At 37.7% G+C, this 20,695-nt stretch overlaps 1 protein-coding gene across 8 annotated transcripts in view; it reads right to left on the bottom strand.

The window, feature by feature from the left end:
* The window catches only part of LOC126184785 (phosphatidylinositol 4-phosphate 5-kinase type-1 alpha-like), a 314,413-nt gene that overhangs the window by 221,400 nt on the left and 72,318 nt on the right, over nucleotides 1–20,695 (bottom strand). For all 8 annotated transcript variants that reach the window (XM_049927350.1, XM_049927348.1, XM_049927349.1 and 5 more), the window contains exons 9-11: nucleotides 17,162–17,418; nucleotides 15,230–15,362; nucleotides 6,564–6,651 (exon numbers count right to left, since the gene is read on the bottom strand). In XM_049927350.1, coding sequence (XP_049783307.1) covers nucleotides 6,564–6,651; nucleotides 15,230–15,362; nucleotides 17,162–17,418 — 478 coding nt within the window. The remainder of the gene's footprint in view (nucleotides 1–6,563; nucleotides 6,652–15,229; nucleotides 15,363–17,161; nucleotides 17,419–20,695) is intronic.

The raw sequence follows: 20,695 nt of genomic DNA, 5'->3' as shown, positions 1-20,695 counted from the left end.
TATGCAACAACAATTCCTGTGTGATGAAAGGTATCGCACAAAGTATAATTTTTCATACAATTTGTTACTTGGAATTGCAATGCAAGGTTATTAACATACATCTTTATAATACTGTTTTCAAACAAAATTACTTTAAAACATGCTTACACATATTCTGCACTGAGACATGCAATGAAGTGTAACACGTAGACCTACAGACAACAATAAAAATGCACAAAGACAATAATATACACACATTTCAATTCTTCAAGTATAACAATACACAACATTAAGACACTGTACAGTATTTACAACAACTAAATATATAATAAGCCAGCATACAAATAGAACACATCTGAAATAAATAACAGACAGTAACAAACTCTTTCCTTGTCTTACAAAATAAAATAAACAAACAAAAACAAAAGACTTTTATGATGACATCTTGCCTAAAATGCTACAAGCATTAACTGCTATGTGTAACATGAAGTCCAACTGTATTACCAGCTGACACACAATGAAAGCCTTAGTAAAAGGAGATACAATAATATACTTTTAGGAATAAAACATTGATCATATATGAATTGGATTCTCATAATGAAGAAACCTGTTCCTTAGAAAATTATGTACACTACCTGTACAACTGTTCATTTGGCATTAAACAGTCACAGCTCATTTGTACTACCAGTTACAACTTCTGATCATTTAGAAACCTTTTGTAGCTTACCAGATGTACATCTACACCTATGCAATCCACCATGACTTAGAAATGTGTTTTCAGTGTCATGTTTGAGAAAACTGCCTTTCAACATAATGAATCATGTGTAATTTCCTGTAAACTACTGTGCATCTTCAGTCTAAATGCTTGCATAGTTTTGATGTGGTCCATTCAGTTCATTTCTCTAAATGAATAAAACTACAGAAACATAAATCAGCTTTCTTCTTTGGTTATTTAACTTAAAAAGGAGCTGTGTTTGTTGCAAGGTGTCCATGAAGAAAGTGTGTGGAGAGCTGGAACTAATACTGTTGAGCCAAAATATTGTAACCACCTGCTTAACAGCTTGTTTTTCCATTTAGGAAAATAAATACATCACTGATTCTAAGTATCTGGGATCCGACAGTTTGTTGGTATGTTTATGGGGGTCTGTAGATTTATATGTCAATGTACAAGTCATGTAAATCATATAAATAACTGAAACTTCCTGGCAGATTAAAACTGTGCGCCTGACTGAGACTAGAACTCGGGACCTTTGCCTTTCGCGGGCAAGTGCTCTACCATCTGAGCTACCGAAGCACGACTCACGCCCGGTCCTCACAGCTTTACTTCTGCCAGTATCTTGTCTCCTTCTGTAAAGTTTGGAAGGTAGGATAGCCAACCATTTAGCACCTAGTGGTAGTTTCATTATCCTCCTACTTCTTTCTGTAGACATGACAGCAGCACATGAACATTCAACCAGCTTTGCCATTTTCAAGATAGTTGTTCGCAGGCTCCGTGCAATAATAGTCTGCCTTTTGTCAAAGTCATTTATCTCAATGGATTTCCCCATTTGCAGCCCATATCTTCAACACGGTAATCCCCTGTCTGTGTCTGCTCCACTTACACACGTTTGTTACCGCGTCAAGTGCCCGCAAAGCCTCCAGGCTGCATCCACTGTTGCAGTGGGCAGTGGTCATAATGTTTTGGCTGATTAGTGTATGTTATAAACTGCTTATGACTGTGAAGCACATCTACAGACAGTGAGCATCATATTGGTCTCTCATTACTGTGAATGTGTATCCGATCTCTCAAGCTTTTCCTGCTGGCAGCAAGATCACAGAGGATCCCTGTCTTGCACCCACCTAGTGATGTGCAGTGATTAAGAGACTGAACCCACATTCAGGAAAAAGTTTCAAATCCCCAGCAGGTCATTCATATTTACAGTTTTTGTGGTTTCACTAAATCACTTAAGGCAAATGCAAGGATGCTTCCTTTCAAAGAGACACAGCTGCTGAACCTGAGCAGCTGTTTCACCCCTAATGACTTTATTATGAATGGTCTGCTAAACAATAATCTTTCCTGCTTCTTTTGCATGTATATTTCACTTCAACAACAGTGGCAGATTACATGTGGTCTTGAGGATGGTGTTACAGAAAACATATGTCGGAAAAAGCCACAAACAAGTCTGAGGCAGGGGCTGTTACTAAAAATGAGTCATGGGCTGGCAATACTTATTATGTATGTAGCAACACTTATTATATTTGTGCAGAAATTTCTCCCTCAACTTTATTCAAACAAAAACAAATCAGGGAAGTCGCATAGGCCATCCCACAAGCAACTGAAAATAGAGGGTACAGTGAGCTGTGGACCACTGGCAATCAGCATGAACACTGCATCTCACCTAGATGATGAGACCAGCCTCAGTTCCCTTCAAGGACTGTAAACATAAGTGTTCAGATTTTTAAAGCATCAATCCAAGAGCAAAACCAGTCCTCTGCTTTTGATGAAAGTGGGAAAGGATTATGTAAATCTTATTCCTTCTGAAATGTACTCGACTGCATATTTCTCAACGTGCACTGTATGATGGAAATCCGTGCAGTTATCATGGGAAAATGAGGGACACAAATGACTGCAAGTAGTCATTGTAGGGATATGGTGCTTGGGTGTAAGACAAGTATTTTTAACTTTTTTATGTGTAATGTGAAATTCCAAGTTTTTTAATGAATGCCTGCCACACTGCAAATAAGACAGGAACAACAATGCTATGATACCAGTAGTTAACTGCCAACGTGTTTTAAATTTCCTTATGCTGGACAGGCACATGAACCCAGAAACCAGCCTTTTACAAGCACTACTCTTTCTTCCAACAGTCCTAGTCCTGTAAGGTATGAAAGGGAATTTATGTGACATTTGGAAAGTAGGAGTTAGGTACTGGCATAAATGAAGATGTGGGGTCTGGTCATGGGTCATGCCCCAATAGTTCAGATGATACGAGCATTTCTCACAAACAATGAGGTTCTGTGTTCGTATCACAGTCCGACACACAGTTTTAACCTGGCAGTTTCAAAACAGTCCATGTTCCACTGCAGAGAGGAAGATTCGTTCTGCCAAAGTGTTAACTACAAAATCAAACAATTCATTTTTCTACAGAAAGTGGTGATGCTTTTATATTAGGCATTAACATCAGTATGAAATACAAAGTACTGGGCTGGAAATTTTTAACAAGAAGTGTTAGACTTATAAAAAATGAAGAACAACATGTATGTGTGCATTGTGAAAACAATAATAAGAAAAACATTGTGAAATGATCAGTTTTTAGCTAAGTAACATGAAATTGGCTTTTTTAACAGATATCATGTAATTTTTAATTTTGCTGTATAAAAATATTATAATTCTCATGATGGCAGTTTATTAATAACCCTAACTGACAGATAATGAATGATAAAATTGCATTTTGTCTTCTACTCTCGTCAAGCCTGAGGCTCATGTATAATTTTAAAATAATGGTTAATTTCCTGAGTAATAGTCTTTGATGTGATGACGAAAATACCACCAAATTTGACCAAAGTAATACTGAATCTGACAACACAACTGATTTTAGGAAAAAACACAAAATTTGCCAAAAACATCACCAAATTTGACAATAAATAACACTGAAGTTGGCAACAATAAATAACAGCGAAACTGGTAAAAAAATAACACAGAATATGTCAAAAAAGCAACAAATTTGGCAACAAACCTCACACCCAATTCGGTAAAAAGGTACTAAATTTGCAATAAAAGCACCGAATTTGGAAAAAAAGAACAGTGAATTTGGAGAAAAGTAACAATAAAGTTGGCAAAAAATAACACTAAATTTGGCAAAAAAATAACACTGAATTTGGCAAAAAATAGCACCAACCTTGGCCACAAAAAAAGATTCTTTCCTGTCCCTATTTTAATAACAAATGGATGTGGTTAGGTTGTGAAGTATCAAGGAAGTCACTTGCAAAGTATCTTAGAAAAACTATAACATCATTACGCTTCAGTAAGGTATACCAAACGCAACATCTACTTGTTATTAGAAACTATCCTGATAAACATACCAGCTTCTACCGTCTGTACATTCAGCAATAGTTTGAGAGCACTTGTCCTTTCCTGTCCTTGCATCCCACTTCAGTAGCCAATATTTTGTAACCTTGAATGGAGAGCATGAAAGAAATCATAAAAGAAATCAAATTCTATTTAATACCAAAGGTTTTTGTGTTGTGCCACTTTTTCCAACATTTAATGGGAGCTATGACACAAAACATCTGCAAAACACAGCCTGAACACTATGAAAACTGAGTTCATCAGGAAGTCTCGTAGGTTAAGTTAATAGGTACAAAAGGAGGTGAATTGTGAAAGATACCTGTATATCATCTGAAGATGGATAGTATCATACCAAATATGTAGTGATTAATAAAACAATGAAAGACTATGAATATTACGGTTTGATAATCAGCTGTTTTTCAGTAAAGTTAAATTAACCTTCAACCAGTAATACAATTACTGCAACAAACCTAAACAATTTGCTGGAAGAAAGTAATTTTCAGCAAAATATTGACAAAGACTGTCAATTACAATAATTTATTGTATTGCAAGGCCTTTATCAAGCTACAGTGACCTTGTATACAGAAGATAAACATACTCCAGTAACAGTTACAAATCAGTGTAATACACTGTGTGTGTGTGTGTGTGTGTGTGTGTGTGTGTGTGTGTGTTTTCCAATTAAGACATTTCCCACAATAAAATGGCATAAGCCATGAAGTAACTGCCAAAGCAAATAAAACTGCACCTGTTTCTTGTGACAGGTGTTACGCAATGGTGCAGCATACACTGAAATTGAAGTTCGCCAGCTGACACAGCATTTTCCACTGCCCTGCCATCTGTACAGTGCAGATCGTGTTTTTCACTGTGCCAGCATGCTACACACTGTGCATATTCACAGCATCCACAGGGAACCTTTTTCTCGAGAAATCTTGAGGAAGATATTGGGTAAAAAGTAGCTACTTGACAACGAACTACAGTTGTTATGTTTTGAAATTAAGTAATCTGTTTGTGGAGTTTGTACTGAAAACTAATCACAGAAATCTTAAGCCTCCTTTTGCACTTTAAGTTATATAATGCTGGGTAAGAAATGTGGCTAACAGGTTGACACTGTTTTTAAAGCTGAAAGCAGATTCACATCCATTCCCAGTGCGCATTAAATAATTTGAATATAGCTGCAGACACGTGCAGTGTGAAACTGATTTGTTCAATTAGATAATCCTTTTTATGTCTGCAGTGTAAAAGCTGAGTGACCAATAAACATAAAACAACATTTAATAACTGCTCTCATTATTAAATACACAATGAATATAGCCTAGCTATTTGCGCATTGTGAACTACGCTGCTTCTTCAAACCCACCCCTTTCAAAGGTAAGTGGTTCTCACACCTACATTGGTTCTTTACAGACAATAAGTGATATATGTAACAGGTTTGGTTGAAACTGATCCTGTGGTTTAGGAGGAGATGTGATACATAAATACATCCATTTTTTATAATACATATGGGTTCACATACAAAAATGATGCTTCTTTCCTGAGGAGTTGAGAGAATCACAAACAGGTATGAGCACAGAAATTCAAGCACTTCAAGAAAGGTCGTCCGCTAAATAGAATTTCATTTGATGTCACCATTGTAAATTTGTTTATTTCATTTACTGTTGTTACCAGCTACCTTTTGCTTATGAAAGACAACTCTGAAAGCTTAAGCCAGCAACTATGTATCTGTAATTCTTCAGGCCTTTTTGGTGATCTGTTGACAACTTGAGGTGTCGGATATTCTCCTAATATCAGGCAGAATACCTGACACTTCAAAGATGTCAACAGAATGCTGGGAAAGCCTGATGCTGGTATCTGGCATAATGGCTGACACCTCAAAGATATCAACTATATATATGTTGATGATTATCTTGTATTAGTTTGATTCTGCTGGTTGAACATTATTACAACAAATTGCTTTTAGACTCGTTTTCATCAAATTATTGCTTTTTCATTTTTATTTTCATTATTTTCTTTTTTGCCTGCATTATCGAACGTCCTGCATATTACATTTTCATGTCTAATAGACTAGATGTAGCTATATTTACGGCTGCCACCACTTAACTACTACTATTGCTGACTTTTAACTATAATTATTTTAGTAAGTGCCATATACCAGAAAAATGTAATTTGAAGATAGACCAACACAATTAAGTAATTTCACTGTTGTGGAGTTAGCACTGACATCTGTTAGGTGCAAAAATATCACATCTCTGTGAAATACACACTCATTTCTGTGGGATCAATAATATTATAACTACAGCTGTTTATGTGTAACTTTACTCGTTCCACTTCCCTAAAATCTCTCCTCCCACTGTATTTCATAAATAAATGCCTGCAGGAAGAAGGAAAAAAGCTTGTGTATTGGGCAATTCAGTGAAGCCGCTGGTAATAAAGTGGCTTCATGTTACACAAGTGAGGTTCACCATACCAAGAACGCTATTAACTGAAAGGTGTTTTTGCATCAACATGAGAAGTTCTGAATATCCAAGATTTAACTTACGGGATGGTATTTTCTTGAACACTGTCTTCGCCATAAAGCCTTGAAACCTTTCTGCATAAAAGGCTGGCCTATGCACTGAAACGGTGTCCTGAAAATGTAAGCATGGATAACAACAACAACAACAACAACAATAACAACTATAATAATAATAGTAACAGTAGTAGTAGTAGTAGTAGTAGTAGTAGTAGTAGTAGTAATCACAATTATTATGCTTCAGAATAACTTTTGTTCGATACATTGAAGCAATTTGTTGAAATAGGAAAGAAGGAAAGAAAAATAATAAGGAAAATCTTGGAACCAAAATATGACAATGGGAAATAGAAATTTAAACATAATAAAGAAGCTTGTGAAAGAATAGAAACAATATTAGATAATCGAGGAAGAGAGGAGTTGTATTCTATGAACACATAAAAAGGCTGGTTAAAAAAGGATAGTTAAAGACTGTTAAGTTTTTTGACAGGATCCCAAAAGCATCAATAACATGTATCAAATAAGTTAATGCAGACCTGAGGGAAACTTGATGAAACAGAGGAAGAAATAGGAGAAAGAAAAGTTCAGAGCAAAAATAAGTTACATGGCTTCCAAGAAAAAACAAAGACAAAGACAGGCAACAATATGGGCAGAAGAAAGTGGAGAAAACATAGTGAAAGAATAAACTACTGGAAAGAAAGTAAGGGGGAAAAAACAAGACAAGTCCCTCATGTGGTCATTGGTAGGCCACACATGGAAGCATGCTCCTTATCAAATAACCATCAAGAACATTCCTTCCTGGACAAAACTGTACTTCAAACCTGACTTGATGACAACTTTAACTTCGAATGAGTGGGTTTCTACAGGTGTGGAATTGGCGAACCACCTGAATGTTGTCATTCTGTATTAGATAATGTCAAAGAATATATTTTCAATGATTATGTTTCTGTTGTGTCTAATAAACTAACTGAGAACACTGGTTGTGTCTATCTGCGATTCAGCATCTCCACTATATGGCAAGTAGCAATTTTCCTTTTCATAATATTGAGAACACTATTAAAATACATGTTGTGGCAATACAGATGAATTACAACTTACCATGAAAACCATAAGATGAAAGTCTATTTTAATAAAAGAAAGTATCTGTAAACACAAGTGCTCCTAGGCTGGCATGAATTAGTAAGATATTATGCACTTCGAACTTTGAAATGGACTGTGTTCACTTGCTGTCCTGTGTCACACTAAAGTAGTATTGAAAACTTTGCAGTTGGATTGTATGCATAAAGTAGTCAAGTTAAGAAATCACTCATTGCCATACTTTCATAAAGTAAGTTATGTCATCACAAAAACCAAAAATTATGTCAGCAGAAGCAGAAAACATTGGGACTCTATACAGGATCTATAAGATCTTCTCAGGTAAACTTCTTCAGTGTAAACAGAACAAAACAGCATTGGTAACATATGGGCGGGCCCACATGTTGCAATGGTTGCTCCAACTGTGCTTCGGAAGCTTCGCTGTGAAGCACTTGCACATCCTCCATACATGCCTGATCTTTCCCCATGTGATTTGCATATTTTGGAGCACTGGAGAAAGATATTAGTGGGCACTGATTTGCTTTGGATGAAGAGGTGCACACTTGGGTACAATCATGGTTCCACAAGCAACCAACCACAAACATTTTTCCATGAAGGCACTGACCATCTTGCCTCACAGCAGGATAAATGTATTAACAGTTCTGGTATTTACTTTTGAAATAATAAACAGATCTCTTACTTTTTTCCTCATCCGTCACCTATTAACTTGTCAGCCCTTTGTAATTACAACAATGAACCCTGTTGTTATATTTTTATTCTAATGATGATGTAGGTTTTCTTATTTTACAATTATTGAGTGCAATGTAATGCTGAATGATCTTTACAGTCACCATCAAATTTTAACAATATTTCTTCCATTGAAATTTAATGATTATTTTGATACTGTTAATTCAATGTGTGTACTGTTGTTATGAATAATTAAATGCAAGCTTCTGTCTACAGGAGCAAAGATAAACTTTGGCTAGAGCCCAGAGCTATACATCAATTCTGACAAATTTATTTAGCCTATTATCACTATCATCTGACTTTCTGGGAAGTGTCATTTGATGTAATGAGACACTCTACAGCTTCTACAGGATCACAAATGAAAAATTAAAGATCTACATATGTAACACATATTTATACCATAGTTTAACTAAAACCATACTTATAGTCCATTGTCCCAATAATATTAATCAACATAGTTTGCTTCATACTTCATATCACCTTTTACAGTATCATTTTTGCACGTGTAATGCTTCTTTGTGCACCTCCTTTCGCAAAAAACATTTTTACGTTATATGACAGGTTAAACATTGTTCATCTTGCAGTTGAATCACGCACCACTGTTTGCAAAACACCTCAAACCAAAAACAACATCTCTTGTATTTGACATCAATCTGAATAATCTGACATAACAAACATAGTCGTCAATTCACAAGCTGCCGATGATACAAAAATGACAACAGAGTTAACTGTTGTTATAACTGTATAACAAATATTATGATTTATATTTAAAAAGAAAGATGATGAGACTTACCCAACAAAAGCGCTGGCAGGTCGATAGACACACAAATAAACACAAACATACACACAAAACTCAAGCTTTCGCAACAAACTGTTGCCTCATCAGGAAAGAGGGAAGGAGAGGGAAAGACGAAAGGATATGGGTTTTAAGGGAGAGGGTAAGGAGTCATTCCAATCCCGGGAGCGGAAAGACTTACCTTAGGGGGAAAAAAGGACAGGTATACACTCGCACACACACACATATCCATCCATACATACAAGACACAAGCAGACATTTGTAAAGGCAAAGAGTTTCTTTGCCTTTACAAATGTCTGCTTGTGTCTTGTATGTATGGATGGATATGTGTGTGTGTGCGAGTGTATACCTGTCCTTTTTTCCCCCTAAGGTAAGTCTTTCCGCTCCCGGGATTGGAATGACTCCTTACCCTCTCCCTTAAAACCCATATCCTTTCGTCTTTCCCTCTCCTTCCCTCTTTCCTGATGAGGCAACAGTTTGTTGCGAAAGCTTGAGTTTTGTGTGTATGTTTGTGTTTATTTGTGTGTCTATCGACCTGCCAGCGCTTTTGTTGGGTAAGTCTCATCATCTTTCTTTTTAAATATATTTTTCCCACGTGGAATGTTTCCCTCTATTATATTCAAATATTATGATTTTCTACACAACTGAAATGACAGTCATTATAAAGGTTCTATATGTTACAGTCAAGTGAATAATCAGCTCGCTGCATTGCTACTTCCACTGTCCTCAAATATACTGACCATTAGTTATTTGAATAAATAGGTGCTGCACTCTGATTCACATGTGTATGACATCGCTTGGTACCATAAGAAAACAATGACAAGGATACACAATTAATAGCAGGGCAAATGTTCATAAATTACCTGTATTGCCTCAGAAAGATATGTGTAAAGTGGCATCCAGAAAATGTTTGGCAACTCAGTTGATAGTCAGATAATCCAGCTACAATCTTGGAAGGATGTCGGCTTAGTTCACTAGACAATCCCAAGTAATTCTGATGAAATATTCTAAACAATTCTTCCCTAGTAAGTGACGGTTAGATAGAAAATTTAACTGACTGACTGCAAGAAGGTTATTTTACAATCAAATTATAATTTCTCTCATCTTTTACTGTGTGAGATATCTGCCTCTTTCTGCCTTAGCCACTATTACAGCAATGAGAAAGCATCTAGGTTTCTTTTATGTGCATTTAATGGCCCAGAGGAACTTATTGGAATATGGTCAATCTGAAGCTCCAATTTTTCACAGTCTATGACTGCTTGTGATGCCTGCAAAAAGCCACATCCAAGCATAACATTAAGGCTACTTTCTACTGAAACAACAATTTCGAAGGGCTCTGTTCCGACATCCATAGTTATTCTCATAATACCGGTGCCTGTCAGCTTGTGACACAGCAGATGAATTATTACCATCTGTTATGTTTTTCTCCTCCCATAACTAAAGAATTTTTTCCCTAATTTTCAATATATTTACCTGCTGACACATAACACTTACTTAAAATTCTCAAGTTCTTACTTCAGTTGGGGTTTCACTTAATTTTATTATTTTGGCTGTTCTGATTCCATTGGTGTACTTACAAGGGAACCTCCCCATCGCACCCCCCTCAGATTTAGTTATAAGTTGGCACAGTGGATAGGCATTGAAAAACTGAACACAGATCAATCGAGAAAACAGGAAGAAGTTGTGTGGAACTATGAAAAAAATAAGCAAAATATACAAACTGAGTAGTCCATGTGTAAGATACGCAATATCAAGGACAGAGTAAGCTGAGGAGCGCCGTGGTCCCGTGGTTAGCGTGAGCGGCTGTGGAACGAGAGGTCTTTGGTTCAAGTCTTCCCTCGAGCGAAAAGTTTAATTTTTTATTTTCAGACAATTATTATCTGTCCGTCAGTTATGTTTTCATCACTTTTCTGGGAGTGATTACCACATCCACAAGAAAACCTAAATCGGGCAAGGTAGAAGAATATTTTTACCCATTCGCTAAGTGTACAAGTTAGGTGGGTCAACAACATATTCCTGTCATGTGACGCACATGCCGTCACCAGTGTCGTATAGAATATATCAGACGTGTTTTCCTGTGGAGGAATCGGTTGACCTATGACCTTGCGATCAAATGTTTTCAGTTCCCATTGGAGAGGTACGTCCTTTCGTCTACTAATCGCACGGTTTTGCGGTGCGGTCGCAAAACACAGACACTAAACTTATTACAGTGAATAGAGACGTCAATGAACGAACGGACAGATCATAAGTTTGCGAAGATAAAATAAGTAAACTTTTCACTCGAGGGAGGACTTGAACCAAGGACCTCTCGTTCCGCAGCGGCTCACGCTAACCACAGGACCACGGCGCTCCTTGGCCTACACTCTCCTTGATGTTGCCTATCTTGCGCATGGACTACTCAGTTTGTATATTTTGCTTATTTTTTTCATAGTTCCACACAACTTCTTCCTGTTTTCTCGATCAATCTGTGTTCAGTTTTTCAAGGCCTATCCATTAGGCCAACTTATAACTAAATCTGAGGGGGGTGCACTGGGGAGGTTCCCTTGTTAGTATTAATTAGAGCACTGTTACATAAAAGTTACAGTTAACTTAAGTTAGCACTACAGTTCGATACATGCAAGAACTTACAAGTTAAACTTATATTCGAGGAAGCTAACCTACAGCACTTGAAAGTTAAGCATTCTGACTTTCCAGTAATGTTTCTAATATTACCTCAAACTAATTATCTACCCAACTAATTAAACTTTTGAAGTTCATAAGCAGAATCATTTTCCATCACAGGTTTTGTCATGCCTACTGTTAGATTCTGAACTTTGACCATCAACTTCTGTTACTTTTAATTTTCTTGTAGAAGACAACATACAGCATTCATTACTTAACTCATTACTTAATAACTCCATTTAATTTACTCTAATTTGCAATATGGCACTTACTCATGCAAACAAGGGGACCTACATCATATAAGGATAATAGTGACCATGTATCTTTCTAAATTTCTGACCAACAACACTTTCTATGAATAAAAATCACAGTTGTAGTTCATCAAAACAGTATAATCCAACCTAGCCAAATTTTAAAGAGCAATGTAATTTTCAAACTATTCACACATCTAAGAAGTTGGACATCGCCCAAAACTGCCACTTTGTGGTTTGAGTGTTGATGAGTAAGACCTTTGTTCGAGTGTGCACTCTGTGTTGACTTACATCATAAACATATTTGTTCTATATGTGGAAATTTGTGCACTGGTCACTGCAAAATTCAAAAACTCTTATGTTCAATAACTTTCATATGAACTGTGCTATAATTAGCAAGAGTGTCTAAGGTAATTTTCATTGGAGTGAACTACTGTTGGACTCTGTGATTCATGTTATGAACTGATTTAAATTCACTACTGCAGTGTAACTGTCTGTAGCAGGAAAGTGAGAACTTTGATGATTTCATATAAATGTGAAGTGGTTTTATTTTGAGCCAGAATTGAGCAATTTACTTTGCCACTGTAACTATGGGTGCTTATTCTGGATAGTTGTGCTTGTAATTTTCCTTAGTGTAAAAACCAGTCACTGCAATTAATGGCTCTGAGCACTATGCAACTTCTGAGGTCATCAGTCGCCTAGAACTTAGAACTAATTAAACCTAACGAACCTAAGGACATCACACACATCCATGCCCGAGGCAGGATTTGAACCTGCGACCATAGCGGTCGCTCGGCTCCGGACTGTAGCACCTAGAACCGCACGGCCACTCTGGCCGGCACTGCAATTAATAACTGAGCTTTGAAAGGAATACAATGTGTGTGTTAGCGTCACCTAAAATGCAGTACTGTGCACATCTTTGAGCAATTATCACCCACACTCATTTAAACTTTCTGTTTTGAGGAGATCAAAACTTGTGAAACCTCCACTTGGTGAAGTCCTCTATCATGGTACTTGATAGACTTCTGCTGTGACCTTCATTAGGTGTGAAACGTTGTCGGCTTCTGTGACTTCAAGGCTCACTGTGTGAAACAGATCCAAAACACACTGTATACAGGGTGGTCAGAAACAGTCTGAAAAGCTTGTAAGGGTGTTGCATGGTACGTTGCACTGAGAAATAACTGTTATGAAAAGATTTGGTATGTTGCTCTGTCTGTCTGTAATTGTATATGGCATGCCACTTGAATTTGCGTGCAACTTGAATTTGTGCACATCACCCTCATTAGCTTCAATGCTAATTACCTCAGAAATGGCACAATGTATCAAATTGTTTTCTTAACAATTATTTCTAGGCACAACCTACCCTGCAACACCCTTACCACTTTTGAGACAGTTTCTGACCACCCTGTATATGGCTGTCACCTCACCCAGGCTTTCGGCTCTTTAATTCAGTTGTTCTTTGGCCAGGTGGACCTGCAGCCAGCTGTCATCACATGCCCTTAGTTTCCACCTGAAATTTGTTACACAGCTTGAGGTCTTCCTCATCATTCTTGAACCATTGCTGACAGCAACATCCAAGTAAAAGTAGACTTGGAAAAACACTTCAGATCTTCCTACCTGTTGTTTTTAGTGACATAGAAGAATCCCTTTAGTTGTTTCATTAGGTAAAGGCCATGGTCTCCTGAAAACAATACTGGATGCTAGATATTCAATTGACTCACCTATACTTTTGTATTGATTAGTACCTTGACAATTCAGACTCTATGGCTGTTTGTATTTGGGTTCCTGTCCATGAACGTGACATTTTGTGTAGCCTATAAGAGACACAACAGTGTTGATGTCTGCGTTACCTAGCACCTTAACCTAACTATGCCACAAAGAATTCAGCATACTGAACCTGTTACGATAGCAGCCATCGACAAGAATTAACGCTTCACACTGAAAGCAGATTTATTATGTGGACACAAAGGGGTAAACAGAGATGAACTACTTGCCTCGAAAGTGAGTGCTCCTATTTACACACACAGAATGTTCTGGTAAATTCCATAAATAAGAAAGTCAAAGAGCCTTTGTGAAAATATGAATGTTAAATAATAAAATTTCAGGAGGTAGGAATTTAACCTGTGATACACGTGTCACCAGCCAGCAACTATAACCGCTACACCACGGCAGATGACGTACACCACTTGGCAGTGTTATTCTCAGCTGTCTGGATTCAGTGTAACTGCACCCTCTCCGCAGCTTCTTTCAGATGTAAGAAATCTGGATCTTTGTCTTCGTCACGTTATGGCATTGAAAAAATTAGCCACTTTCAGTGTTATGTCAGCTGGAAAAGATAAATTAGTCCCATCTTCCATTATGGCATAGATGAGTGTCAATCTACCTTTACCAGAGACCTTCATGATTGACTTACATTCTACTGTGGCTGGTGTGGCACAGTTAATAGTTGTAAGTGTTGTACTTTTGCTCTCAGAACCCAAAAAGCTACCAGTTTCTCTCCAGACTGTTTGGTCTTGAACTTTCAGAGTGCTCCTCACCTGCCCTTGATTGAAGAACAGCATTTGTTGTTCCACCAGCTTGCAAGTTGCCTGTACGGGTATTCCGAGGTCTTTGATATGCATGTCTCAGTGTTATGGTGGATTACACTCTGCAGTCTCATGGTCTGTCACAGAATTATTCAACAGAAAACCTGTAGCTATGGGCATTTTCTTCTGTGCAGTCCATGGATAAACTCAACCCATACCAGTGAAGTTTTTCTCACTCTAAAGGTTACAGATGCAGATCTGTACCACCTTAATCCTTGCCTTTAATTGAACACAAAAGAGAGTGAAAGCTTACTGACCTATACTAAAGTCATATGCATGGCACAGTTCAAATGCTAGGTTTGTAATAAACATGCCAAATGATCAGGCAAAACTGGCAGCACTAATTTCATTGTGCTCGTGATTGTACAAAGTGACGTGTTGCAGCAACAGCTCATACTCCCGCCATGTAAAGAACAGTATTCACATTCCACATTCAAATCATCATCTTCACGTAGATTTTGGAGACAATGGTTGCACACATGAAGTAAAAATCACAAAATGAAATAATTATTTATTACCAGTAAACTGATAAGAAATAAACAGCACTAAAAATAGGACTCGATATTATGTAACCACACTCACCCCATCATGTATCATAGCTTTCCAAGTATGTTCTAACTTCTTCTTTAATCGATAACTCTGCAGAATATCAATGATGCCAATAAATAGTAGGAGACGTTCACCACGAGCATTTCTGGCAGGAATCCCACCTGGTCTAAAGACACAACAATAAATTAATGGAAAATGCACAACAGCATCAATGACTGTACGGTAATAAACCAGTTTCTTACTTTTCTTTTCGGGTAAATCAGAACACCAGAAATTTTGTTGCTGTATTCATGAACAGTTTGTTGATGATTTAAATGATCTATTCTGTTTGTAATCATACAACAATACAATGTACATGAATCTTACTTTTCTTTTTTAATTCATGCACTTCAAAATTTACTAAGTTTTGAATATTAAATACTGTTAGCAGTATTACAAAAAGTCTTCAATATTAACCTTTTCATTGTACTAATAGGCTTATCAATGGAGTTCTACAGTATACTAACACGTTAGTTTCAAAATTACAAAAAGCAATCAATAGCTTTCAGTCTAGGTTGGTAAGTATCACATACCAGAAGTTGTGTATCACCAATTCAAGTTATTTAGAGGGAAATGTTATTAGTTACAGACAAGAATAATGCAACATTCTCAAAGTAAATATCAATCTTCAGTTGATAAACACCCTCTTGTTTCACAACACTTAAGTGTGAGAGAACTAAGAGATTAGTTTCACTTCAAAGCACACAAGAAAGAAGGAAGGAAGGAAGGAAGGAAGGAAAGAAAAACACTACTAAAGGAATTGCCACAATTCCACATATGAGAGAACTAAGAGACTAGTTTCAAATCCTTGTGCACCAGAAAGAAAGAAAGAAATGAAGGAGAGAGAGTCTGTTAAAGGAAAAACAGTTATATTTGGAAATGGTTAATAAAGTATATGCACTCCATTTGAAATTTGTGAGAATGTCATCTTCATCAGAACTATGTCACATTTTCCAAAACACACTTGACAGTTTTATCAAGAAAAACTGAAAAATATATGAGAATCTGTTTGATGGTAAACAGACACACTCCCTATCACTGTGAAAGGTCACAATTATTAACATTCAAGTGAACTAAATAACTACTAACTAAATGGGTCTCGTATTTCTGAATAACTTCCAGATTCTTTAATGACCTCACACTCATGAAAACTAGGAGCTGGGTGAGAGATTTGTGGTGAACAAACATTTAAGAGCAAGGAGTTTTTTCCACTATCCCACACACAAGCAAAACTGAGCTGTTTAGTGATGCCCTACTCAGGGACTGTTTTCAATCTGCACCTGCACCACATATACTTCAGTAATTACAAGTAGAGTGTGGGCTGATCTCAAACTTCCTGATGAATTAAAACTGTGTTCTAGACTGGGACTTGAACCCGACATCTCTGCCAGCTATATCGACTGATCTATCCAGGCTCGACTCACAACCCACCCTCTCTGCTTTACTTCGGTGATTACCTCTCTCTCACTTCCCAAATTTCACAGAAATTCTGTTACGTAAGTTGTGGGACTACACTCATTTGCTGAGCAGTGCTAGTCTCAGACATTACACAGGAGAATTTCTGTGAAATTTGTAAAGTATGAGAGAGGTACTGGCAGAAGTGAAGCTATGAGGGTGGCTCTTGAGTCATGCACGAGGTCCCTCACCAGAGCACTTGTGCAAGAAAGGCAAACATTCTGTGTTTGAGTCCTGGTCCAGCACACAGCTTTATCTAGCAGGAAGTTTCAAATCATTTCTTTGCTAATAATTTATGCATTTCTGCATATAATCAACTTCTACAGGTTGTCCATAGTGACATTACTTTAGATGACACATTAAACTTCATTTCCAAAATGAATGGGCTCTGAAGAGCTGACTGACAATGGCAGAAAACGGGTCCACTAATGCAACATATATATTATTCAGAATAAGGTAAATTACACTTACGGGACATCATCTTCCTCATCTATTGGCTCACTTTCTGCCTGAATACTTTCCATTGCTGTGGAGTGAGCAACGAGCCTTTGCCTGTTAATAGAACGTGTCCGATGTAAAATTGTTGCTGATGCAGCCTCCCTCTCTTTTTCGATAAATGCAGCTGCAGGGCTGCCTGGGCCATCACCGCTAGATCCCTTCTCATGAGCTGAAGCTTTGCTTCCATGTGCAGCCCCTTCTTGCTCCTTCCTTTCCTCCTCTTTTCTCTCCTACAACACAGAAAACATGTGGATAGAAGGAAAAAACATTCTCCGACTGTGGAAAACAAGGCTTGTTACTGGCTTTTCTAAATACCCTACTAGGTTGCCTACAAATACGAGGGCGGTTCAGAAAGTAACCTCCGATCGGTCACAGTGCGGGTTGTGGGGGGAGTAGCGACGCCATCTGTGCGTTCACGCACTCAACAGGTCAGTCGGCATCAAGCCGTGGTCGAGTGAACGTCGTACCTGCGCTAGTTTAGTTTTTGTGGCAGTTTGAAATGTGTGCTGCAATAGAAAACCCCGCCAAATGTGAAGTGCGTGCTGTCATAAGGTTTTTTACAGCCAAAGGATATTCTGCAGCAGCTATTCATCGTGAGCTTTGTGCCGTGTACGGACAAAGAGTTATGAGTGAAGGAGTTGTCCGTGAATGGGTACGTTTATTTAAAAGTGGACGAGAAAACGTTCATGATGAAGAGAGGAGTGGTAGACCATCATTGGTGACTGACGAACTCATTCAGACAGTTGATGCAAAAGTTCGTGAAAATCGACGTTTCTCAATGTCGGAGTTGTCTACTGGTTTTCCACAGATTTCTAAGACTCTCTTGTACGAGATAGTGACAGCAAGATTGGGTTACCGTAAGTTCTGTGCACGATGGGTGCCCAAAATTCTTACCGACCACCACAAAACTCAAAGAATGGCCTCTGCATTAGACTTTCTGTCACGTTATGAGGACGAAGGAGAACCATTGTTAAACAGAATCATGATCGGTGATGAAACCTGGATTAAGTACGTGAACCCTGAGACAAAAGAACAATCAAAGATGTGGGCACATTCAAATTCGCCTACCAAACCAAGAAAAGCCTCGCAAGATTTTTCTGCCAGAAAACTGATGGCAACGGTGTTTTGGGATGCCAAAGGGGTGTTGTTGGTTGAATTCATGGAACGTGGTACGACCATTAATCAAGACGTGTACTGTGAAACAATAAAAAAGTTACGACGGGCTATACAGAACAAACGTCGTGGTATGCTGACTTCCGGTATCGTTTTTTTTGCACGATAACGCCCGTCCTCACTCTACTCGCAGAACAACGGCCCTTCTTGAGTCCTTCAAGTGGGACGTTATCAACCATCCACCTTACAGCCCAGACCTGGCGCCAAGTGATTATCACCTCTTCATGCATTTGATGAAATGGCTCGGGTCACAGCGGTTTGATGACGACGAAGAGCTCAAAGATGCGGTCACAGGCTGGCTCCAGGCACAAGCGGGTGATTTTTATGCAGAAGGAATTTCAAAGCTTGTGAAGAGATACGATAAGTGCCTCAATCGCTATGGAGACTATGTAGAAAAATAGTGCAAAGATGTAGTTGTAAGATGTATATATTAAAATATTTTTATTTAACTTGGTGTATTTTTTTAAATCAACCGGAGGTTACTTTCTGAACGGCCCTCGTATAAGATGCAGAAATCCAATATCTACGCACAAATCGTGAACACAATGCCTGAGCTGAATATTTTACACAGACTAAAGACATTTTTGTAGAAGAACAGTGCTATTCTGAAGGTTTTTGAATAAAGATTGTTGAAAGCTGCTAAAATTCAGCTGATTCAGATACGTGCAAATGTTAGAACTCAACGGAAGAAGACTAATTAAACCAACTTAAAGTGAGATGATGATGCCTGTGGCAATTACATGCATGTGTACATATTCCCCTTAAGCTATTCAGTGGAAATACAATAAATTTCCTCAAGTCTTTCGTTCTAAAGGTACACTGATTTATTACTATACAATAGAGTCAAAAATATGATGAAGTGGAATCTCGGGACTTTTCTATTAAATGTTTATGACTGCTTTTGTAGCATGAAAAGAGAATGAACTACTATCTTACAAAAGAACAATAGGAACAATGCCTGAACATTAAAAGCAGATTTTTTTGTATCAATGTTGGTAAAAAGGTAGGTCCCATCAGGTGGAGGAGGGGAGGGGGGGGGAGGGGGGGGGGGAGAGGATGATCCCCTACCTTTTTTCAATGGAAAAAGTCACAATGAATGACAGTACGCATTTCAAATGCTTCTAATGAGAGCAAAGTGTTTCACATTAGGTAGATTCCACTGTGATGCTACATAAATTACTTCCGAAACACCCCTTGGAGTTCAAAAAATAAATATACACATACAGACTTAAATACTGGAGAATAGTGGTGTACATCTTTTCCCTACATACAAGTTTAAACACCACCAGCAGAGCTTTAATGGTTTCAAATAATTTGGTATGACAATATGCCCACATACATCACAATGCATCTGTTTGCAACTTACAATTCCCCAGTTACAAACACTTTTGAAAAGCTCAGAGGAAGAAAACTAATACTTTGATCTTCCACTCAAAACAGTCTTTCATACAAATGTGTGATGTGAAAAATGGTAGTGGAATGCAAGGAGGAAACCTTTTAGTTCCAATGCTGGAATGTGCACAATATTACTTAAGTTAATACAGATGGTGCAGAAAGTTTCGCACAGAGCTTCTTCAGTTTGTGGACCACCAATACGAATAAACTGTCTTATGAGTCTATATTCATATCAGGTACGCATAGTGCAGAACTGTATTACTATGAGACGTGTAAATTCCGAGAGCGTTGGTTAATTCTGCAACTTGTGGTTCTGATGGATGTGTTAAAATTCACTTCTGTTGATATTTGCATATGTTCATACATGTACTGTACCTAAAAGTGTTGTCTACTGGGATATCACTTAGCATCAGCAAGCGTTTCTAAGGAAGGGAGGAAAATGGTTAATTGTTATACAGTGCAATGTTTCTCAAAAGCTGACCTTGGAACAACTAATCTTGGAGGAATCTTCTCCAGTGTTTGGAGAATACTGATGACAACTCTGCCATATTCAGATCTTTCAGAGTGGCAACTTCAGCTTCAAGGATGTTCTCCACTCAGATTCATTTCCATCAATCACCGATGATAATTTTTTGAAGTACAGAAACTAGAAGGCAAAGACCAGTGAACAAAGAGGATTCTTTGGGCTGTCTGCACAGGCATCTTTGATTATTATGCTTGATAACACTGAAGCAATGACTCTTTATTCATTGTGGGGTGCAAATTCTCCACAGAAGAGCATATGGCATAATATTGGTTCTTGTAGTCAATGTAAATTCTCAAAATGTTTGGATCTGGTACCTACCATAATATGAATAGTATTGTTTCAGATGATGAAAACTGGTTTGATTGCTAGAATCTTCCAATCAAGTATTAAAATAAATAATAAATAAATACATA

Source organism: Schistocerca cancellata, chromosome 4, assembly GCF_023864275.1.
Source record: "Schistocerca cancellata isolate TAMUIC-IGC-003103 chromosome 4, iqSchCanc2.1, whole genome shotgun sequence".
NCBI lineage: Eukaryota > Metazoa > Arthropoda > Insecta > Orthoptera > Acrididae > Schistocerca > Schistocerca cancellata.
Note: the sequence above shows the minus strand (reverse complement) of the source record. Positions and strands in the feature narration are given on the sequence as shown.